This window comes from Drosophila miranda, chromosome 2 (genome assembly GCF_003369915.1).
Source record: "Drosophila miranda strain MSH22 chromosome 2, D.miranda_PacBio2.1, whole genome shotgun sequence".
Lineage (NCBI taxonomy): Eukaryota > Metazoa > Arthropoda > Insecta > Diptera > Drosophilidae > Drosophila > Drosophila miranda.
This window is the reverse complement of record NC_046675.1, coordinates 29142381-29167799: the sequence shown is the minus strand read 5'-3', so window position 1 is coordinate 29167799 and position 25419 is coordinate 29142381. Positions and strand designations below refer to the sequence as shown.

Genomic DNA, 25419 nt, shown 5'->3' with positions numbered 1-25419 from the left:
AAAACTACAGACCGCAAAAAAGTTTAATTGCTATTTCAATTGACTTTTCGGTGCAGAATTTTCCGAGTAAAACCATTTTCCTGTTCAACCAGAAATTCCCATTTGGAAACCCCCCACTCCGCTCCATTTATGGTCTTGTCTGATGAATAATTCAATTGCCGCAAAAAGTTGAAGCCCCCGAAAGATGTTTTCACTGTTAATCTTAGAGCGTCACTTAATCCCCGCGACCTCTGACCCCTGACCCCTGAGCCACCGAAAAGCTAAAAATATAGTAAAGCCAAAAAAGTGGCCGCCAAAAGTCAAAAGTTGGACAAAAAACAGAACAAAAACCTTTCAAAACAATATTAAAAAAAAAGAAAGAAAAGGATGGAAAAAAATGAATGGAAAAATGAAGAAAAAAATACACAAAAAGGGAGAAAAATTAAAGAAAATAAATAAAAGAAGAGAAAAATCAAAATCATATATAAAAAAAAGAGCAAAAATATATTTAAAAAAAAGATAAAAAATAAAATAAAAATTTTAGAACTTGGGCAAAACTAATAATAGAAACAACTGAAAATACATTTTCCATCACAAAAATCTTGATTAAAAAAATAAATATATGAAATAAACGTCAAAACAGTTTCGATTCAGGAGCGAAAAAAAGTTTCAATTCAGGAGAAATCAATATTTCCGTAGTTTGCGATTTTCTGATGCATTAAAAGCATCCGAAAAATGTACTACCAAGTGCTGAAAAATGATGGCCATAAAAAAGGATGATGGAAGGCTACGTGACTGTGAAAACTGTGTCACCTGCAAAACTCCACCAAAAACTGCAGCAAAAACCAAAAACTCTTCTGTTCTCAACAAAAAGCGCACTGAACCTTAAATTGAAGACACACAGAAAAAAAAAGGGGAGCAAAGAGCAACTCTGCAATTTATTAAATCGATAAAAATCCAAAATGAAACAACAAAATAAATTGAAGGAGAAGGCAAAGGGCAAAAGGCAGAGGCAGAGGCAGAAACGGAGAATAGTATATGTTGGACAAACACTTTAAATTGTGTGAAAAAAACCTGTGGCAGCAAAAAGGTAAAAACACAGACAGTGGAGACTCGATAGGTGAAAAAAAAAGGTAAAAAAAAAAATAGAGCAGAAAAAGGTAAGAGCTTAAGTATAGAAGAGAAAATAATAATAAATCATTAAAAAATAATACAAAAAAAATTATTTATAAAAATAAATAAGATTAAAAAAAAATGATAAAAAAATTAAATATACGACAAAATAAAATGATAATAATAATTTATAATTAATAATATATGATAAAAATAAATGATATACAATATACAAATAATATGAAATAAAATAATAATATAATAATAAAAATAATATAAAAATAATACAAAAAAAAATAATACAAAATATAATTAACAATATCCATACAACAACAAAAATAAAAAGATAAAGAAATAAATAGATAAATAATAAATAAAAACGAGGGGGAACGTTGTGAGTTGCTGCGGACTCCGCAACTCTACAGTTATACCCGATACTAAGTCAGTATGGCTCTCCTCCGGCAGACGCCGCTAATATTAAACGACACGACACAGAGTGCGTGCGAGAGAGACAGAAAATCAGACTGAGCGTGACGTCGGGTGCTGCGTAGCCACTGCAAATTGATTTGTTCCTTTTGGGTATAAAAATGATCCGATCTGATCCAGATTCAGCAGTCTGATAGATATGGTCATTATCTATGATTCTGCGTTTTTAGTTTTCTCAAATCTGCAATATTGTGGATGCAACAGATTTTCGTCTTTTGTGGGGGCCCAAGAGGGTGAGGCGAAATTTTGAGATATACGTTTTATAGTGACATCTTAAAGGAGTGTGTGTACCAAATTTGGTTACTCTAGCCTCAATAGTCTCTAAAATTTGTGGATGCCTCAGATTTTCGTCCTTTGCGGTGGCGGAAGGGGGTGTGGCGAAATTTTGACACAAAATGGTCAAGGTCCGATATCACAGGAGTGTGGATACCTAATTTAGTTGCTCTGGCTCTTATAGGTTCTGAGATCCTTGAACTCATATTTTGCAATTGGCAAAACCGACCATGAAACCTGTGTGTTAGAGAGAGACAGAGCGAGAAAGAATGAAATTGTTTTCTTGATTCTGGCTATAATAATTATACGATCTGATTGAGATTTTACGATCTAGAACATATAGTCATCCTCTACGATTCTGCGTTTTTAGTTTTCTCGTATCGTCGAAATTGTGGATGCCACAGATTTTCGCCTTTTGTGGGGGCGGAAGTGGGCGGGGCAAAGTTTTGAAATATTCTTGTAGCAGTGACATATCACAGAAGTCTGGATCCAAAACATCGTTGCTCTAGCTCTTATAGTCTTTAAGCACTAGGCGCTGAAGGGGACGGACAGACGGACGGACGGACAGACGGACAGACGGACAGACAGACAGACAGACAGGGCTCAATCGACTCGGCTATTGATGCTGATCAAGAATATATATACTTTATGGGGTCGGAAACGATTCCTTCTGGACGTTACACACATCCACTTTACCACAAATCTAATACTCATTTTGAGTATCGGGTATAAAAATAAAAATAAAAATAATAAAAATAAATAAAATGCGGTGATGCGCTTTCTTCTCTGTAAGCATAACCTTTAGTGCTAAGACACACTGGGAGAGAGAGAGAGAGAGACAGAGTGATCGGAAGAAGGAGATGCGAGGGGTTTAATTGTTTTCTTCCTTAGTTAAAAGATTCCTAAAATTAAATTTAAATTAAAAACAAAAAAATTGAAAATATAGAAAAATTCCTTCCGTAGCCCTCCCGGGAATTCTATTCCAGGTCCACAAAATACATATCCCAGCTCTAAAGTGTTTCCCCCTTTAACGAGCCTTCACTGTACTGTTAGGCAACTGCAACAAAATCTTTACTGTAACAAAAGGCGACACTAAACTTGAAGCTCGAACGAAATGAAATTTTCTTGCTGCCATAAAACGAAATGAACTACATTTTTCTCTGTTTTCTGAGAGTGTGCGGCAAGGTGCAAGGGGCAGGGGCAGCGGCAGGGGCATCTTTCAGCATCGAACACAACTAGCAATTGTTTGGGATAGGGAGGGAGAGGGAGGAGCAGCCGGAAAATGAGTTGGAGGATATTGATTTCACCTACTTTTTTACGGGTTGCCTGAAGGCCTTTTCTTTCGGTTTTTCCTTCTATTTTTCTTAGATTTTCTTTCTATTTGAGGGGATTTCTTTCTATTTTAGTGTGTGTTTCGTGTGTGTTTTCGTGTGGTGTGTGCAAGAGGCCACAAAACAAGCAAAACTAAACTTGGAAAATGAATTTCAATGGCAGACAAATTTTATGATCAAACAACGAAAGTAAAGAAAAGAAAACCCAAGAGATTTGTGTGTGTTTGCGGGAAAAATTCACATATTATTTTTTTGAGAAAAGAGAGCCCTACTTTTGAGGGATTTTCAATGAAAAATTAATCATTCCCAAACCCCGAAAAATAGTTTTTAAATAATTTTCCTAAAAAATCAAAGATATTTCCATTCGAAATTCTCGGAAAATTATTAAAAAAAGTACAAAAATCATGGAAAAGCTCTTATATAATTTAAGCAATTTTCCACTTGAAGGCGATGTAAAATTTGATGCGCAATCATTTCGGGAATGTTTCGGGAACTCTCTTTGGAGATTCCTTTCCCTGTTTACTTTCTCTTACTTTCTCCCGTTCGTTGACATCTTTCACCGGGGGGAAGGGGGGTGTACTCCTGTCAATCACATTAGTTCCATTTAGTTACTCCATGCCGCCCAAAAATTCTGCTAAATGGGGGCATGCCACATGCCACAGTCCCGCTCCGAAAATATGATTAAATTTATGCCAGTCAAAATACACCAGAAAACTGTCGACACAAAACTTTCCACTGCCTGCCACACAGTGTGTGGCAAATGGCATCTTCCTGCCACCGCCAATTTAGGGGCGCAGGGATTAGGGTTTCCCCAAAGCAGCGCATTGGATCCTTGTAAATTAAAACATGTTTCAACTTATTAACAAGATGCCACCCCACCTCCCACACCCCACCACCCCCCTCAAACAAAAGTCATCGCTCTGCCACGAAATGTCATATGTACAAAATATATTTACATTTTCGCAACACAAAATTATGCCAGAGGAAACTTTCTTTCCGGGGGAAAAACTAGCGACATTTGTACGGTGGAGAGGGGCGGGATTTGAACTTCTCCCACTTCCCCCTTCCTTGCTGGTTTGACTTTCTTCTGTACTCCTTCTTCTTTGGGGGGGCGGGGCCAGTCATAAAAGTTTAATTCCTCCCCTCCTTGGGGGCACATGCAACATGCAGACGCACACAGAAATGTCGCCCATTTTATGCTGAAATGACAACAAAAGTTTTTACTTGCAGAAAAGTTTTAAATGCTGTTTGCATGTTGCTTGGAAACATGCCTCAATCTACCCTCCCCTGCCCCTGGCCCCCACATTGCGGAAACCTTTTTTTGTTGTCCAATTTTTGTGGCAAACCAAAGGCATTTATAGGCTGCAGTTAGTAAAGTTTTCCCGCCCCGAATTAATACAGAAATTGGCCCGAAATTGTTGGCCATTTTGTGGCGTGGTAATTTGTTAAAATACTTGGCCAAATTCTTGGGCTACAAAATGTTTTCTATTTCCCCAGAATATTTCCCTAGAATATTCTCCCCATACCAGCCGTTGAATTAGCTCCTGAAAGTGTGAAGATTTTTATATAGATATTGACATTGATACTCCCATTCTCGCCTGCCCCCGTTGGGGGGGGGGCCTCCTCTGCAGCCATCCTCCGTTCATTGTGTCTGCCACACGAGTCTCTTTGTTCGCGCTATTTATAAAAGTCAGTGACACAGTAACTTGGTTTCCTGGTGCCTCGTTTGGTGGCACTTCTTCAGCCACATCCTAACCCTGCCCACCCCACCCAACCCCCCGCACCCAATCCTCCCACCCTTACAACTCTTTTTCCGCTTTGATAAGCAAGTTCTTTTGTTCCAGCACACAAGAAAGGAGCGGAGAGAACTTTCCATGTGCTTGCTTTTGTTATACTTCTAGTGGAAAGAGGGGTGTGGGGGAGCAACGTCTGATGTCAGATACAAGCCATGCACTCGCTCAGATACATGACGATATGTACATATCTCTAACAAAGATGCAGCCACCGCCCTGCCAACCCCGTCTGTAACTATACTCCTTGGATGTATTTCTGTTTGCAGTTTTCGTGTGTTCTTTGGGAATTTGGTTTCGAGTTTTTGCTTTAAAGTGAGATTTTAATTTATAAGGAAACGTTATGGATAGCCTTTGTCTTTATTCTCCAAGATATAGATTCCCTGTTACGCTGTGCTTTCCCTCTAAATTCTGTTTAAGAACCCCTAATTCCAAAACTTACAAAATACTGGAAAATATTAAAAATAAACTAATAAAATACTAAAAAACCGTAAAATACCAAAAGAAAGTTAGTTCAGATACTTAAAAATTACAGAAAAATACTAGACAAAATACCAGAAATAATACCAGAAAAATAACAGAAAGACTACCAGACAAAATACCAGAAAAAATACTAGAAAAGTACCAGAAAACAAACTAAGAAAAATACAATAATAGACTGCTATTGACACCCGAAAATTTGGAACCAAAATTAACAGAAAAATACTCAAAAGTTACTGAACTCGAAAAATACCAGAAAATACTAAAGGCCAGAAAATTACTTAAACCATACTAAAATACTGAATATAGAAATATAACAGAAAATACTAGAAAAACTAGAATGAAAAATACAGAATGCTATAAATGTTTTTTAATCTATTTTAAATTCATGGAGAGACACTCTGCAAATATGTTTCCTGTATTTCGAGCGTGCCATTCTTGATGCCCTCTTTATCCCTTATACATCCCATATATCACTCTTCATTCCATTTAATCCTCCACCAAAACTTTCTCCACACACTCCACACACGTCCGCAGGAAAGAAAGGTCTCCAAATCCAATCCAATGATTGTTTTCTCTCACTCTCTGTCGAAAGAGAAGCCTTTGCCTTAAGCTGGAAAACGTGTCCATTCAGATTAGGAAAGAACCACTAGATCTGAAGGGCCTGGTGCTGCTCCATCGATGACTTTGGCTTTTCTTTTCGTCACACGAGGAGGAAAAAAGAGTTGTTTACGAATATAATTTGCCTATTTTCAGAGGCTTAGACGCTCATTTGTCTTACGTTTTTGTCGACCTGGTTGATGGCTGATTTAGGGCCTTGTTTACCTTGGCAAGTATTTTCCTTGGAGAATATAGAGAAACAGCAGATCCAGTTGATTAATGGACAAGGCTTAAGGGCTTTATATGGTGGCTTTGGGTTTGGGTTGTGGGTTTTTCTCTTCTTCATAGTGTAAATCTTTTCGTACAATTATTTAGCCTTGAAATATTACACGGGAATGGCATCCGACGGAAGGAAGGAGAATCAATTTTTTATTTTCTGCATTGATCTGTCAATTAACATATTTTCCTTCTGCTTTGCCTTTGCAGTTGGTTCCCGGGATTCCACGGGCAGTGGCGGTTCCTCCTCTGGCGGCAGTTCCGGCTCCTCCTCCTCATCGTCGTCGTCTTCCTCCTCGTCGTCGGGCAGTGGAAATCCCACAAAATATCCTGTGCTGGTGTTTGTCCATGGCGAATCATATGAATGGAACAGCGGCAATCCGTACGATGGCTCCGTTCTGGCAAGCTATGGACAAATATTGGTGGTAACCATAAATTATCGCCTCGGAGTGCTGGGTAAGTGCTCTGCACACTCAAATCCTAATGCTAATTGATATGCTGAGTGCATGACCAGAGAACGACAGTCGACAACGAATGAACGACGAACGACAGCAGAGTGGTGGGGCGTGGAATGTCGGTGGTCGGTGCAATGAGGCAAACGTGCCGCCAACCAATCGACTGTGCAGAGCAGCGGCTTTTAAGCCAGTCCTAGTGGCAGTGCCAGGACGCCTGCAGCACTCTTGCAACATCAACTGCACTTCCGTTGAACAACAGCAGCAGCAGCACCAGAAGCAGCCAACGACTACGAAAGCAGCAGCAACAATGGCAGCAGCAATGAGGCGTACATTTATTCCATAATCTAACTAATTTAGTTACAGTCAGGCATACAAAAATCTACACAGGATACAGTGGTTCCAGACTGCGGCACCAAGGGAAGGAATGCTCTAAAATTTTCAAAGATGAAAGTGCAAAAATCTTGGAATATTTGGGAAATTACACATTCAAGTTTTAGGAGAGAGAATAGGAAAAAAATACTAGAAAAATACCAATTAAAATACCATAAAATACTAGAAAAATACCAGTAAAATACCATATCAAATACCATAAAATTCTAGATATTACTTCTCCGAGGAAAACTGATAAATACTACGAAACATTCCAGAAAATACTGAACAAAAATTCCAGAAAATACCAGAAGAAAATAGGAAAAAATACTAGGAAAAATACAAGTATACAAGTATACAAAATACAAAAATACAAAAATACCAGTTGAATATCATATAAAATACCAAATATACTAAAACCAGAATAAACTGAAAAATACCAGAAAATACTGAACAAATATTCCAGAAAATACCAAGAAAACATCGAAAAAAGCTAGAAAATAATAAAATACTAAATAAATACTAAAATTATCAGAAAATACCAGAAAACTCTAGAAAAAATACCAGAAAATTCTAGAGTGTATTCAAAATAATATTGAAAAAATCCCAGAAGAGTCTTGTATGTTTAGGGCTCCTTTTCATGCTCGTATGTGTCCCCACGAAAATACCAAATATCTTCGAAATTTGCTCTCCAACAAATCACCTTTTCGCCACTGTGTGACCCCGAAACACTGTGCAAATTCAAAAGCACAGGCAAAATTAGTGGCGACCTCATTTGGGCGCTCCATCCAATCGTTTGCTGCTGCCGCTCCTCCTGCCGCTGCCGCTGTAGCTGTTGGTGTTGCAGAGGAAACGGAAGTGCTGACATCATGATTTGCACGCGTGACTTTGCAGTGAAAAAGTGTCGCCTGTCGCCTGCCGCCTACCGCCTACCGCCTGCCATTGCGTTTCGACATTTTAAATAGGCAACGGAGGACATAACCGACTGACTGCACGACTGCTCAGAATCGATTAAATGTGCATTAAACGAGCAAACGAATCATCGATTATGTGACGAAAAAACTATGAATGTGTGTGGGTATTTCTTTCTGCAGGATTCCTGAACGCCAACACGGACCGATACTCGAAGCTGCCGGCCAATTATGGCCTGATGGACATCATTGCCGCACTGCATTGGCTCAAGGAGAACATTGCTGCCTTTGGCGGGGATCCCAACAGCATAACCCTCGCCGGACACGGCACTGGGGCGGCGTGCGTCCACTTTCTCATTTCATCAATGGCCGTGCCAGAGGGTAAGTAGTGTTCCCCCTTCCCACTCTCTCTCTGACAAGACATTCCGCTTGAAATCCCTGCCATTCTCGTGTCACTCGCCAGGCCTGCTCTTCAATCGGGCCATCCTGATGTCCGGCTCGGGCCTGGCCCCCTGGTCGCTGGTCAGCAATCCGGCGAAATATGCCGCCGTCGTGGCCCACCACGTGAACTGCGCCTCGGACCTGCCGCACGCCCATCTGATGAAGTGCCTGCGCGAGAAGACGCTCGAGCAACTGCTGAGCGTCCCCATACGTCCGCCCGAGTTCGGTTTCGCCTTTGGGCCGAGCATCGACGGAGTGGTCATCGATGGCGGAGATTATGTGCCACCGGCGCCGGGCTCGGCGGCAGCTCAGGCCCAGGCGCAGGCCTCCACGGCCGCCGGGAATGGCCTCGGCGGAGAGGCGGGTATTGCCGCTGCCGGAGGCTGGGGCACGCCCGGACAACTGGAGAATATCGGTGAGATATTAATATCACAGATGCCCTTTTTTTTACGCATATATATTTCCTTTGCATAATTAAAATAAATTATAATTCCGTCCATCGTATATTTTTTCCTTCTTTTAATGCTTTTTCTGCTGCCACTTTACACACATGGCATGGACTGTTTTTAATTAATGCAGTATTAATGAGAAAAACTGCCATTAACAAGTTGTCAAGGTAAGTTGTCGGCCAAAGGCAAAACCGAAGCCGAAGCCAAGGCACGTCACTGGACCAGGCGGGAATTTAATTATTTTTACCTCAACACTTGCACACACACACGTCCATCATAAACATCCCATTTTGAGTACAGTAGTAGCTCGATAGAGTGAACATTTGATAGAGAGAAGGTTCGACTCGAAAGTGGCAACATATGGCAGAGAAAACATTTGAAATAGTGCGATTTATGGGTGCCAGAGTGGTAGCACTATGTAGTTTTACTGTAACGCAGCTGTAGATAATGGTATTATCTAGCCATTTACCAAAAATAGTTAAGATCGTATAATTATTACAGACAGAATGAGGAAAACCATTTAAAACGTTTTTGTCGAGCCTCATGCCCTTTTTGACATACATTTTACAGTACTTTACATAGATTTAACATTCTACAGGCATTCCTTACATGTAAAGTAACATTTCATTCATGGTACATTTCATATACACGTGTTAAATACATCTGACATGTATAATTCATGTAATTAAGACACCCCCGTGCCTGGAGTGAGTTTCTTTCTTAGAAATTCTTCAAAATTAACGCGAAATTCGCTCTGAGTAGAGTGCTATGTCTTCCGTATACCATTGGCTATGTCTATAGCTCTCTTCCTGGCTTAAAGATATATCCATCTATCCTCCTCTTCTCCGTGTCCGTCCACTCTGTCGTGTAGCCACTGCTGTAGCTGAAACCCGAGCTTTCTCTATGCCACATAATTAATTTAAAGTTTCGTTGCGACTTTCGTTCTTTTCGGCAAAGTTGTTGGGGCTGCCTGCCCTTTATCTGGCGTTCAAGAGCGTCGTTAGTTTAGCCACCGATAAGAGCTAAACATACACTCTCCTACTGCCTCCTGCCTCATGCCACCTGCCTCCTGGCTGGACTGCAAGTGTAATTAATTAATGCACATTAGGCACGCAAAGACCTGGCCTGCCCCCTCGGGCGGCCATTGTTTGTGGACTGCGGTGCCACTTGATTTATGCACTTTGTGTGTGTGTGTGTTGGAGGCCATTTTACAAAATGTTAATATATATATTATTAACAGCTAATTAGAGCTGCGATTCACATAATTGATGTGCGGCACGCTTTGATTCTCGAGACCTAAAACTGGGTTACTGCAATTCAATTCGGGTTTAGAATTAACAGAAAATTCAATCGAATGAATAGTTCATGATGGAACTCTTTGAACCCTTTGAGCCCCAGATATCCCAGGGATACAGTGGCGGGCATTCTTCGTTTAACTAGGAATTTATCTGTATCTGCATCCTGGATTTATCTGGGATTCTGGTTTTTGGTTCCTGCTTCTGCCGGGTGTCCCATCAATGCCCAAGAGGCTATTAGTCAGTGCGGCAAAGGACTGCTCCGAAAACCGAGCATAAATATTTCGTTTGTGTGCAGTTTAAAAGCATTTCGTTCCCCACACACACACACACACAGAAGAGCACTACAGAGCCCTACCTCTGCAGGAATTCCATTAAACAGATGGCACACACAAAGAGCAAACACAAAATTTACCAAATATTCTTTGGATATCTCTGCTGCATCTCCCAAGCAAATAAGCCACGAAAATGTAGGAGGGAAAATATACATTTAAAATGAGGAAAATGCACTCGAATGACCACAGAGAAGCTTCTCCCAGAGAGAGAGAACGATGCAGTGGGAGGCAGCTGCTCCAAGTGTGCGGTTACAGGAGCCAGGGAGGGGGGGTTCAAGGGTCAAGCAGTTTAACAAATGAATGGGAACTGGTTGCCATAGAAAGTTTTCAGGGAAGAGACATTATTGTGGCTGCAGCGATGAAGGGAACTAAATGTTAAAAAAAAAAAAATATATATATATAAAAAATAAAAATAAAATTTACAATTAATAATTAATTACAATTGCAACAAATTAATATTAATACATAAAATTAAAAATTAAAAAAGATTATAATAAATAAATAAATTTAAAAATAATAAATAAATAAATTTAAAAATAATAAATAAATAAATTTAAAAATAATAAATTAATTAATTAGTTTAAAAAATAAATAAATTGTAAATTTTTATTAATTTCATTTTTATTCTTATTTGTTTTTTTTTTTTATAATGTATATTTTCTCAAACAAAAAGACACCTTTTTAGATATAACAAATATTAATAAATGAAAAGTAAATCCCTAAAAATAAATAAAGCGATAAAGCCCTCTCCAAGTACCGGCTACCAGAAAGGGTTAACAAACAGGCAGGTCACACCTTCGCCCCTCACGCACTTTCGCGCCCATACTTATCCCTCCTGCTGGTGAATATTCCTCATCCTTATTGACGCTTTTAACCCTCCCACACAGATACGACCTGATGGCCGGGGTGACACGTGCCGAGGCCTTTTTCAGCTTCAATTCGGGCGATGTGCAATACGGCATCGAGGCGGATCGAAGGTCGAGAATTTTAAAGGCCTACGTGAGGAACACGTACACGTTTCATTTGAACGAGATATTCGCAACGATTGTCAACGAGTACACGGATTGGGAGAGGCCCGTCCAGCATCCAATTAATATCCGGTGAGTAATTGCGTTTGTATGTGTCCCCCATGCGGCATGCCCCTCCACCTGCAACACCCGAAAAAAGAGGTAGAGAATACGGAGTGGATGCCGAATAAATATTTCCTTCTTAATTAAATGCGCAATGGCATGTCCTGGAGAACGATGGAGCAATGGAGCAATGGAGCGGCGGAGCGTGTGAGATTTTCAATTAAAGCGGCTTTGAATGAATCTTGATTTCAATCTTATGCAAATCGGAGGGGGGGCCCCCTCCTACCGACTGCCAATCTTCATAAATACTGCTGCAGTTTTTCAGATTTTCCTGCATTCTGTTGCACACGAGGCATAAAAGTGTTATGGAAAATTCCTTACATTTCCAATCAATATTTATGCTTTCGATTTGATATACAATTTTGTGTTTCTGTGTTTGCATAATTTATGCGGAATTACATTTCAATATCAATTTATTTCCCAAAAATTTTCTTTTGGGCTACGGAAATGTGTGCAGACGTGCGTTAAGTTGCAAGTTTTCATGCTTCATCAGAGTCCCGTGGCATGGCGCTCTTCCTGGGGAGTCCACAATTATTGAAGCCACATTTAGTACACATTTTCCAGGGGAAATATTAAAGCCCTGCCACAGTCGCAGGAAAATGTATGTGCATTTTTCCGAGCGGGGGAAATATCCAGCAAATGGTTTTTATTCAAATTTGTTGCGCTTTTCTGCAATCCCTCCAAAAAAAAAAAGGAAAGAGAGATAGAAATGCAGCAAATCAGTCTCGAAATAGGCTTAGTCCTTCGCCGAGGACTGCTGCCGCTCTCCTTTCCGGGGGTAAACAGGTATTCAAAGTGGCAGCCCTTAAAAGTGGCTTGTTAGATGCACACTTGAGCATAAAACTCTCGATGGCAGAACGGCAGAGTGGAAGAGTGGCATCTGGCGAGGTAATGCGGGAAAATAGCCGGAAAATTGCATCGGTCCTGGGGAGGGGGCTGGGAAAATTGTTATTTGATTTTAATGCCCCTCTTTTTTTGTTGTTGTTGCAGCGACGAAACACTGGAGGCTTTGAGCGATGCCCAGGTTGTGGCACCGGCAGCACAAACTGTGGATTTGCATTCGGCAGATCATCGAAACTCGTATCTATATGTTTTTGACTATCAGACGCGCTTCGGGGACTATCCGCAGGTGAGTTTTGGGCAGCCTAGTGCGTCAAGGGTCAGGGCAAGTGGCTACTAAATTGGAGACTCCCTCCCTCCCCCCTCTGTTGCAGCGTCAGGGCTGCATCCACGGCGAGGACCTGCCATATATCTTTGGGGCACCGCTCGTTGGCGGTTTCAATCATTTCACGCGCAACTACACGAAAACCGAAATCAGTCTATCGGAGGTGGTCATGTTTTACTGGGCCAACTTTGTGCGCACAGGGTGAGTAAATGGCACAGGCAGTGGCAGTGGCAGGCACTCGGGGAGGCAGTGCCTCATCGGAAACTTAATTTCCAATCTCTTTCCCTCTCCCTCCCTCGCGATGCAGCAATCCAAATGAACAAATGGAAACGGAGCACAGCAGTCGACAGGAGAGGAGTCGCTACAAGACCATCGAGTGGACGGCGTACGAGAGTGTGCACAAGAAATACCTGAATTTTGGTTAGTATTTGGAATTATTTGGAATTTTTAGAAAATTTATAAATTATCGATAAATTTATCGATACGAATTTTCATAAAGTTATGGATAAAAAGGACAATAACAATTGGAGTAGTACTTTTCATAACTATTTCGATAACTATTTCAATAAATATTTTAATTACATTTTTAAGAATTATTTCGATAACTACACCAATAACAGCTTCAATAATTATTTTGATATATTTCAATAGCTCGCTTTATAGATTTTCGATTACCGAGAATAGTTCGATAGATATTTCAATAAAAATTTCTTAACCTATTTCGATAACATAATCGACAACAGCTTCGACAACACTTCTCTTCACAATTTCGATACATCCATAGAAAGAATAACAAGTTCGATAAAAATATCGATCAATAATTCAATAACACGTTAATTAGATCGTTCGATAACCAATTAGATAACAAAATCGATCAATTCGATTTATATATTCTCGATTACCGAGAGTCGTTTGATAGACATTGCTTCACCTATTTCGATAACATAATCGTCAGATATTTAGATAATTATTTCGATAAAACTTCTGTTCACAATTTCGATAAATACTTCGACATACATCGAAACCGTAACAATTGCGATAACAATATCGATAAATAATTTCATAATACGTTGTGTAGCTCTGTTGATAGCAATTTCGATCAAATTATCGATACATATTTCGATAACATGTTGTTTTTCTCGATCGATAATCATTTATATAACAATTTTGATAGCAATATCGATAAATACATCGATAACATGTTGTTTGGCTCATTCGATAACAATGTCGATAACTAGCTCGTTCGATAACCATTTAGATACCAATTTCGATAAATGTTACAATAAAAAATGCGATTACCGCTTCGATACCTATCGATTCCTCCATAAAAATAAACCATAAATTGAACCCTATTTCCCCGATCTTTTTCCTCCATTTCCAGACACCAAACCAAAGCTCAAAAACCATTATCGGGCACATCGTCTATCGTTTTGGCTGAATCTCATACCGGATCTGCACAAGCCGGGGGGCGACAATGTCCCCGCAGCCCATCATCAGCTGCACGACGAAGACGATGAGGACAACAATATCCCCAATGATGCCTCTGTGAAACCCCTGAATCCCCCCTACACCTCGAGGGCTGCCAATGCGGCGGCAATGGGAAACTTTACGATATTCACGAATCAAGTGTTCTCCCTGCTGAATCTCAGTTCTCCCTCGTCCTCTCTGCAGCGGAACGGCACTCGTTATGGGGGCAATAAGATCTATCCCGACGACATGATGGATCCGGACCATGCGGCCGGCGGAGCGGCGAGTGCCTCGCAGGACAACGATGGCTTTGCGGCGTATTCCACGGCGCTGAGTGTCACCATTGCCATCGGCTGCTCCCTGCTGATCCTCAATGTTCTGATCTTTGCGGGCGTCTACTACCAGCGGGATAAGACGCGTCTGAGCGAACCCCGGCCGCAGACAAAGCTGAAGCGCCAGGAGAATGGCCAGATCCCGAACAGCATCTGCGGGGACCTCGAGACCCTGACAATCCACGCAAAGAGCGACCCCGGGACGATTCTATCCCATCATCATGCCATGCAACATCACCAGCTGCCGCCTCCGGAATTCGCCGACATTCCGCATCGTGCCCCGCCTCCGCCGAAGCACATGAAAACGATGCAGGACACAGGGGGCGGTGGCGGTGTCGGCGGCGGTGGTGTCCCACCAACGCATGCCCTGCAAGTGCTGGGCAATCAGTGCGGGACTCTGACCAAAAAGAGTTGCATGAAGCAGACCCAGGCGCAGGCACAGCAGCATTCCCCCTCGCAGCAGCATCAGTCGCACCAGCAGCAGCAGCAACAACAGCAACAGCAACAGCACGTGGTAACACATCAGCAACATTTGCAGAATCATCATAATCAAAGCATGACCACCGTTCTAACCACAGCCGGTGGATTGGTGGTGCCCACCCCGCCCACAGTGCCAGTGATTGTGGCAGCCACCACGCAGCACCACCAGCAGCAGCAGCAACAGCAACAGCAGCAACATCCACTGATGGATGAGCTCCGTGTGTGACATTAATTGACCGTGCGTTTTAAATGTGATCTCTAAGCGCACAGTCCCTCATATACGCCCCCCCTACCATCTCCCATCTCCTTCCTTCCTTTCCATTTCCCCTACAAATTTCAGCTGTCGGTGAGTGTCCCCCTGGGTGAATGGGTTAGATCTAATTGCCTCTCTCTCTCTCTCTCTCTATAGCGCCGTAAGTGTATGAATGCCGATGTGTCCTGATGTATCAGGATTTAAAATCCAAAGCTAATACTCGCTGACCAAGCCATAACTTTGTTGCTAGTTGATTTTACATATATAGATCGTATATACATATATTATATATACATTGTATATTGTACATAGTTATATCTAAAGCTTAGAGATTGTTGTTAGGAATCATTATCGCCCAAGGAAAAGCGCCCACAACTTGGAAAAACATTCATTCTTTGCCAGAAATCATAGGGATTTATTTTTGGTTGATTTTATAGCGGATATTCTAGAAGAAATTCGATTCAATAAAAACTTGACCAGATACCATGCGATAATTTAACTTTCGACCATTTTCGATTAGAATTTAGACCATTATTATGACTATTATTTTTACCATTTTCGACCACTTTCGACATATATTTCGACCACTTTCGACCTATATTTCGACCACTTTTGACAACAATTTCGACAATTTTCCACCATTTTTACAAACAATTTCTCCTACTACTTAGACCATTATTTCGGCAATTTTTCGACCATTTTAATGGTATGTTTCGAACACTTTTACAACTATTTGAACAACACAAATTTGACCACATTTTACAATTATTTCGACCAAAATTTCTACTACAATTTCGACCAAAAAACTTATAATTTTCGATCATTAATTCCACCAATATTTGTAATACTACTATTACACCACTTTAGACCTATATTTCGACCTTTATTTTCGACAACAATTTCGACAACTTTCAACCATTTTTACGACCATTTTCTATTATTCATTATTTCGGATACTTTTCAACCATTTTATTGGTATATTTCGACCACTTATGAGCCACTTTCTACAACTATTTGAAGAATACAAATATGACCACATTTTACATTTATTTCGACCAGTTTTTCGACAAATATTTATACTACTTCGACCTTTATTTTGAACACTTTCAACATTTTTCAACCATTTTTTCGGCCACTTTCTATTACTATTTAGAACATTTTGGCAGCAATTTTTCGACCATTTTAAACTTGAATTCGACCAGAATTTCGACCTATTTTGTACCACATTTTACTTTTATTTCAACTAATATTTTTACCACAATTTTGTTCACTAATTCCAATTCTATTTCGACCACAATTTAAAGTACTGTCCAACTCTTTCGAAACCATTTCGACCCTTCTTTCCACCACTTTTGACCACTTTTCGACCATTATTTACACCATTTTCTAATACTTATAATACTATTCCAATAACTGTTTCACAGTGTGATTTAAATTTTATTGTAAGCCCTTATTATAGCCCTGCAACGAGCTGTCTGTCTTTTCAAACCCGATTAGGACCAATAAAAAACACTCACAAATTCCAAGTTATGGAGCGAAATCTTCCCCCTTCCTCTACTCCGTTCTGTTACTAGATTAAAGTATAATATTTCTCAGTAGAAAACCTAGGAAAAAAATGAAAACCAAAAAAAGTAAAGAACAGAAACATAAATGTTATTCTTCCAAAGACTGAATTATAAATTGTGTACGCGTACGAGTACGATTATTGTGTGTAAATAATAGAAGAAAAAAATAGAAGAAAAAACTATAGGCAGTGGCAGAAATATGTATAATCTACTACACAAGAAATTTAGCAGAGAAAATACAATTTCCAGAGGAAAACACACACAGAAACAGAACAGGAAATCAAATCATGTATAGGAGGCCTCCTGGCCGTGGCTCTGAATGGAAAAACTAAACTTTTGGCCAGAGAGAGGAGGAGGAAAACAAAAGGAAATTTAAACTGTTAGAATTAAGCATGCAGGCTACTTTGTTATGTAACTAAATAAATATTTATATAGCCATTAAAATTAAATACGAAACGATATAAACTCGTACAAGCGTCGCCCTCTCTCTCTCTCTCAGTCTGTCTTTTTCTAGGAATTTCTCTGTGGAAATGTAGTTAAAAATTCCATTAGGAGAAGGCAATTGAAATAAGCAGTCGGAAAAATACATAATTTTCAGCCCCCCCGCCCCACTCCCCCTGCTGTTCTGTTATTCATAATTTCAACAATTGCCCCGAAAATTGTAATTAAAATGGAAATTATATTAAAAAAAAAAAAAAGAGCAAAACGAGAGAGAGATCATTAAAGTGAAAACCGTGCGAAAATTGCAAACAATATCATGAAAAACCACTTGTAAAATATATATAAAAACGCATTCAGAGGCAAATAAAACCGAACCCAGGAATGAAAATGGAAAAACCAATTGAAAATATAAAAAAACATGCATCTATAAATATATATATATCCACAATTGTAATGATGTAAACCTCTAGCATAAATAGCGAAATAAACAACAAAAAAAGAAAACCATATAAAATAATATGTAATAATACTACATATACGAGTATTTATATAGTGTGCTGCATAACGATATAATTAAAACTGGGAAAAATTCTTGAAAATTTATGGCATTGCGTGCGTAACGGGATTCTCTAGTGTTTAAAGCCAGTGAAAATTCCACAAACTAAAATGAAAAAGAAATAGTGAAAATCAGTAAAAAAAAAAAAAAAAAACAAAACTAAGAATTAAATCAGACGCGAAGAGGGGCAGGCATTTAAGATGAAAACTGAAATTTAAGTAAATAATAAAGTTGCAAAAAATTATAAAAATTATTTTAAAAAAACGGAATTAGATGTTTTCTTGGGTGGAATTTTGGGGGGAGGTCGGAGGTTCATTTCTGAATCATTATTCTTGATACAGCATGTAGGGGCCGAATTAAGGGAACGAGTGTAGAACATCACGGATAAGCATAGTTTTCTTTTGGTAATGCTTAAAAGTGCAGAGACATAGTAACTCCGAAAGTGGATCGTAAGCTGCAAGCTTTCCGAAAAGCTTTCTAAAGAGAGTCGGCGCGCAGCGCACGCATTTAAGCGAAAGACGTCACGTTTACCTTGACCCAAGAGAGTAGCGTAGCGTAGGGAGAGCATAGATTAAAAGCTTGCCCAAAAGTTCGCTCAAATGGGCGAAAGATCATCCGATTATGCAGTTTAAATTCCCAACATCATCCGATTATGCAGTTAAAGTTCCTAAGATCATCCGATTATGCAGTTAAAATTCCCCAAATATCATCCGATCTTCGAGCTTTTGGTTCGGTACCGCTTGGCTGAACTTGCAGAAGTTGGGCTGGAGTATTGACAAAGAATCGATTGATTAAAGCGGACGTGTTTGTGATATACTCGGGAATAAATAAATATATATATATATATATTTAGCCAACGAACAGTTCTGGCAACTACGCCATACCTCGTGAACCGAGTTCAATAAAGACCCAGAATCAGGAGTAATTAACCAGGAAAGCAGTGTAAAGAAAAGAAAACATAGCTGGTATGTCCGTGATTAATTTGGAAAGTGTTCGTGGTAAAATATATATATATGAATTTGTGTTATAGGACGGCGGCCCGTAGCCACGGTACCGCTCGTGCGATCATCAGTCGCATAGGAGTGCATATACGGTGTGGTCTATGAGAGGAGTGTTGCCGGTGGATTGATAAGACAAGTAGTAAACCCGCGGGAGGCACCGAGCAGCGAAACCTGCAGCTTGACGTTGTCCGTAGAAAGCCTCAACAACCGTGTGGATGCACGGCGAAAACCAAGAGGCGCCTCCGGACCCTTATTTTTGGCGCCGTTGACGCCACCCGTTTATCGAGCCTCCAATGAGAGTGTAGTCCGCAGACCGACGTCAAATTTGATCGGCAACCTGAAGCCCAGCTAAGGAGTTAATTTACCCCATCTTCAAGTGATTTAGCTGCGCCAGCGACACCCAATAATGAACTCGAATTGATTGCATTATTGTTGGATTCTTCCGGAGGCGCAGTCCTACTCAGCCTGGCTGACATGTCTCTCGATCACGGCAATAGAGGACCATAGTTACTCGTGGATGTAACACAAGCCCCTTTTTCCTCTAGATTTCATGTGCCAGGCTAAAAACCATTCTCTTTCGTCACACGATGTATACAGTTTTATAGTTAGTTATGTAACACAGCCAACATAATGGTTTTTGGAAACTAATGGGTATGAGAGCAACATTAATTTTCCTGGAGATTACAAAGCAGTACACTCTAGTACGCTCATGTGCACATATACTCGTATTAAATATCTTTTCCTTTCCTTAGAATTATGCACCAACGTCATCATTGAGCTCAACGATCACGAATGGAAAAAGCGGTACTAGCCTACCAAAAGCGCTGTGAGTTTGTAAATAAGAACAAGTACATATATGCACTGAGCTGGGAAGTAACCTGCGTGTTACATGTAATTTTCTATTGATATTCCCTTTATAAATCCGTAACCATAATGTATTGGTACCTCTCACCCCTTTAGAATCTGTTACCCATATATGATGGTCATTTTTAAATCTTTATTTTTCTTAATATTTCTTCGCAATTCCTTACTAATATATTAAGCTATCGAGACACAACAAAAATGGATTTAATTATAAGTTAAGAAAACCCCCCCCCAAGAATTTAGTTATATGATTAGGGATTTATTGAAATATATATATATAATGATATTGATTTTGAAGTACAACCCTAATATGTTCTAAATTCAGTACTCCGCCCTCAGAAAGGCATGATCGAAGTGGTGGGATGATAACTGTTTAACGTTATTCAAGGGTCTATACGGTCAGGTTACCTGTATAGCATAGGTCGGGAGGGTAGAGAAGATAGAGATACTCACTAACACCGGAGTTTCTCATCATTTGAGTAGAGTAATTGATAAGTATGTCCACACTTTCCACAACCAACTTGTTAGTCCCATAACCAATTCCTGGCTCCGGTTAAACCTGGATTCTGTTGTTAGTTTTATGTTTGGTTCTTCTTTTTTTTTATTATTATTTTATTATTTTTAAATGTGCACCTAAAACATTATGCGAGTGTGTGTCAGTATGTGATAGGAGAGAGTAGAACGAACCCCGACAATCCGGCGAGCTTAGTCAGAGCATAGCTAGAGGTGCACACGAAATCTCTTCATACTAGTATGGGTAAACGACAGCTATCCCACACCTGCACGCTACATAATTGGCGCCCAACGTGGGGCCCGAAGGGACATGATCTCTCGTAAAGTTGGTACTTAACTTTAGTACCCATGGCATGTCATTCTGGGGCTAGGCTCCACCATAGCTCTATATTCCATCCAAAACAATAATTCTCTGGTAATACTATACTGATAGATCTCTTCGGGTGGGAGTACGACAGCTGTTGCATACGGAACCTACGACTATTTTTCATGGCTGGAAAAGTCGACCTGTGTATAATCTGTTGTCTCTTCCTCCGGATGGACTAGCTTATATAGGTAGTTACAATATACTGATATCACGATATAGGACTCCACCAACGAGATAGCTAAAGATGTTGATTTAGGGAACTGCGGGAGTTATTCAAAAGACGGATACCCCGACTCAAAGTTATATTCATTAAATTATCTTGAGCTTGGCTGTAGAGATTCCTTTATCAAATTCTAGTTGGGTTAGGAAAAAGTCGCAGATTTTAGGAATCACGATCTTCTACTTATGATAAGTAGAGACTGTCCATTATCCGGACTTATACCTTCAAAACTGGTAATAGAACTGGCCAACATACACAACTTAATTACTCAACTATTCAAATCGAAACGTACAGTTAGTGGTAGACCACCTAGATCATGCCTGGAGAGGGCGAACATATTAAGTAAATTCCATATTCGTTAACTCATATTTGCATATTAGTTTCATAATTTTATGTTCATTATTATTTTTTTTTATTAAGAAATGCATACAAATCATGGCGGTCCACCGAAGTAATGAAAATTTAGCTTCGGCATTGATCAATCCAGACTCGCTTTGCATTATTTGCCAGGGAAATTTGCGGCAAGATCAGTTAATAGCTACCACGCCTTGTCACCACCGATTTCATAATACGTGCGTATGCGAACATTTGAAAAGCGAAAAGTCTTGTCCAGTGTGCAAGTCGGAATGCGAACCTGGTAGACTGCGTTACGAAAATAATACTCTAGCAGCAGAATTACACCTAAGCTCTGGCTCCATACCACCTAATGTTCGGGGAAACGAAGACAATGGGACGGTACAACTAGATCCAACCTTATTACGTAGAAAAGGGAGAACAAACAGCCGAGGTCGAGGGCGAGGAGCAACCCCTAAACGAGGAATGCAAACAAGGTATCAAGCTAGTTTAGATCAATATTTATCCGAGAGTCGACAGTCGATTAGTAGCAACGGAAATAGGTCACTTAGTAACGCTCAACCTGAAAACCTTACGAATTACATCCATTCGGTCATGCAAAATCAGGAGAAATCTATGATGGAAAACCTTAGTTCGTTCATAAAAACTTCCATCGAACAAACTATACAGGCCCAGTTTTCCAATATGAATTTAGCCGCGGCGGCTGCTACGGGTAACGGAGGTCCCTCAGAGTCACACAGTAATGTTAGACGAGACGTAGACAATGATAGTTACATGGTTAGAGGCGATTCCCAAGGAAGAACTCCTAGGGGTAGTCAAACAGCCGGAAATGTAGCACCGGCAAAAGCGGCAAATATCCTACTAAGCTGGCGTCTTAAATTTGATGGTTCTCGAGACGCAATGCACGTAGAAGAATTTCTATATCGCGTTCGTGCTCTTACAGGACAGACTCTGGGGAATGATGACCAGTTACTTTGCGACAATCTGCATCTGCTTTTCACAGGTAAAGCCAGCGATTGGTTCTGGGATTTTCATCGAAGAAACCACCAATACTCCTGGTCATCGTTCTGTACAGCGTTTAGGCAAAGATTCGACGATCAGAAAGATGATTTTGACCTTTGGGAAATGATACGGAAACGTCAACAGAAGGACAACGAATCCTTCGAAGATTTTCAGTCAGACATTGAGAAGTTAGTGGCACGACTTTCACACGAGATAAGCGAACTCAAGCTGATCGATATTCTTAAGCGGAATGCGAAAAGTGCTCTGCGATATGAGCTTTTGCATTTAAAAATACAGAATAGAAGTGAGTTGAGGGAGGAAGTTAAAAAGCATGAACACTTCTGTAAAGATGCTGGCAACTTTTTACAGAGAAACAGGGTAACTAGACCTCACGTATCAGAAATTCAGAGTGAGGAAGAAGAACTCGAAGAAGAGAGTATCTCCGAGCTACGCCGCAAGCGGTTTGTTTGCTGGAATTGCGACAAAACAGGTCATCGGTTTGAAGATTGCGTAGCAGAACGCCGAGTCTTCTGTTATGGCTGCGGGGCGAAAAATACTTTTAAGCCAAAGTGCGAAAAATGTAACCCATCGGAAAACCGCAAGCGGGATGCGCAATCCAACACCATTCTGACGCATCCGGCAATGATGACAGAATGAAAGAGCAAACTTTCCAAGAAAACACCTCCAACCCGGATTGTCCAAAAATTCGATCTAATAGGTCCCTTGTAGAGGCACAAACCCAGACGGAGGAGATAGATATAGATGGTGAAAGTTCCCGTTCAGATAAGCTAGAATTAAAGTATCAACCAAAACGTTCGACCATACGATTAAGGCAATTCTGGACCAAGGTAAAGAAGGTGCGAAAAAGACTTGTCTCGTCGGTCCTTTTGAGCTCCGATAACAGATTATTTATAGAACTAAGCATAGAAGAACAAAACTTCATGGCCTTGCTAGATTCGGGGGCGACGATAAGCTGTCTTGGAAGTGAAGCCGCTAGGTCGTTCGCGCAACACGCCAAGGCAAAGAAATGCTCCGGAAATATTCGAACGGCCAATAATGAATCTTGTAAGGTAGTAGCGAAAATTACAGTTCCCATAACTTTTCGCGATCATACTAAGGAGATAGAATTTTTCATAATACCCGCCTTGAAACAAAATGTGTATTTAGGGATTGATTTCTGGATAGAATTCGGTCTTGTAGCAAGACTTTTAACGGATAGATCGGTGGTACAAGAATTAGACGTAGGAAATGAAACCAGGGCTTCGGAATCCCCGCCAGTACACGATCTAAGCAAAGACCAAAAGGTTAGACTAGAATCCGTGATCCATTCGTTTCCTTCGTTTGAAAGGGAAGGATTAGGACGTACGAAAGCTATCCAACACACGATCGAAATGGTACCCGATAGACCAGTCAAACAACGCCATTGGCCGATTTCACCCGCGAAGGAAAAGTTAATGTTTGACGAAGTGGAGAAAATGCTGGCATTAGACGTGATCGAGGAATCGAATAGCTCCTGGAGTAGCAATTGCGTTTTAGTTAAGAAAGGTACGAAAAATCGATTATGTTTAGATTCTCGAGAAATTAATAAGAACACTCGCAAAGATGCCTACCCTTTACCACATATTGATGGCATTCTTAGTAGATTACCACCAGCCAAATACATAACGGGACTTGACATGAAACACGCATACTGGCAGATTCCTTTGGAAGAAAAATCTCGGCATTATACAGCTTTTACCATTCCCAATAGGCCGCTTTACCAGTATAAGGTAATGCCGTTTGGCTTAACTAATGCCGCTCAAACGTTGTGCCGACTTATGGATCAGGTGATACCTGCACACCTCAGGAATCGGGTTTTTGTCTATTTGGACGATTTACTGGTGCTCTCAGATGATTTTGATTCACACTTGGTGCTGTTACAAGAGGTAGCGATGCATTTGCGTAAGGCAAATCTCACGATTAATATAGCCAAGTCAAACTTTTGTATACGGGAGATTAAATATCTGGGGTTCATAATAGGTTATGGTCAGTTAAAGACAGATCCGGGGAAAATAAAATCCATAATGGAGTTCCCGATCCCAAAAACGGTGAAACAGATAAGGAGATTTCTAGGACTTGCTGGATGGTACAGACGCTTTGTCGATAACTATGCCACCGTCAGCTACCCCTTAACGGAACTACTAAAAAAGCATCAACAACTTAAGTGGAACGCATCAGCTGAAGAAGCTTTCAATAAACTCAAATCCTGCTTAACATCGGCTCCAATCCTAGCCACCCCCGATTTTAAGAAACCCTTTTTGTTAATAGGTGACGCAAGCACCTTTGGTTTGGGCTGCGTATTAGCTCAATTAAACGAGGAAGGGATAGAATTACCTATAGCGTTTATGTCCGAGAAACTTTCCAAGGCGCAACGAAACTATTCGGTCACTGAACTCGAGTGCTTGGCAGTGATTAAAGGAATAAAGAAGTTTAGAGCTTACGTAGAAGGACAGGATTTCCAAGTTATAACGGACCATGCGTCCCTACAATGGCTTATGAGGTAAAAAGATTTGTCAGGTCGCTTGGCCCGCTGGGCTATAAAATTACAGGGATTTAATTTTCAAATATCACATCGAAAAGGGTCCGAAAACGTAGTGGCCGACGCGTTGTCACGCCAAGATGGACCCGAGGTAAGAGAGCTGAACGGCCACGGACCCATAGTCGACCTTACTTCTACAGAGTTTAAATCGAACGAATACATGGATCTAATAGAACACATAAGGCTTAATCAACTTAAGTTACCCGATTTGAAAATTGACGATAATTTGGTGTATAAAAGAACCGAACCATCTTCAGGGGACGTGATAGCAGATAAACAAACTTGGAAGCTTTGGATTCCATCAGGCCTTACCAGCGATATAATTTCCAGGGCTCATGACCCCCCAGACGCTTCCCACAGTGGTATTGGGAAAACCGTTGAAAAGGTGAAAAGGTACTTGTTTTGGCCAAAAATGGTTACACAAATACGAGCCTATGTATCAAAATGCGACGTTTGTCGCCAGACCAAAAGTGCTAATGTCGTGCTAAGACCACCAATGGGTAAGCCAATGATTTCAGAAAGACCTTTTCAAAAGCTTTATCTAGATT

The 25419-nt window shown here is 40.4% G+C and overlaps 1 protein-coding gene across 1 annotated transcript in view; it reads left to right on the top strand.

Annotated features, from left to right (window-relative positions):
• LOC108153855 (neuroligin-4, Y-linked) overlaps positions 1-18126 on the top strand; it is an 86775-nt gene extending 68649 nt beyond the window's left edge. Inside the window, exons 5-13 of the mRNA XM_017283954.2 lie at positions 6539-6784; positions 8247-8444; positions 8527-8919; positions 9084-9120; positions 11471-11683; positions 12704-12842; positions 12928-13079; positions 13186-13298; positions 14260-18126. Coding sequence (XP_017139443.1) covers positions 6539-6784; positions 8247-8444; positions 8527-8919; positions 9084-9120; positions 11471-11683; positions 12704-12842; positions 12928-13079; positions 13186-13298; positions 14260-15383 — 2615 coding nt within the window. The 3' untranslated portion in view covers positions 15384-18126. The remainder of the gene's footprint in view (positions 1-6538; positions 6785-8246; positions 8445-8526; positions 8920-9083; positions 9121-11470; positions 11684-12703; positions 12843-12927; positions 13080-13185; positions 13299-14259) is intronic.
• The last annotated feature ends 7293 nt before the right edge of the window (positions 18127-25419 follow it).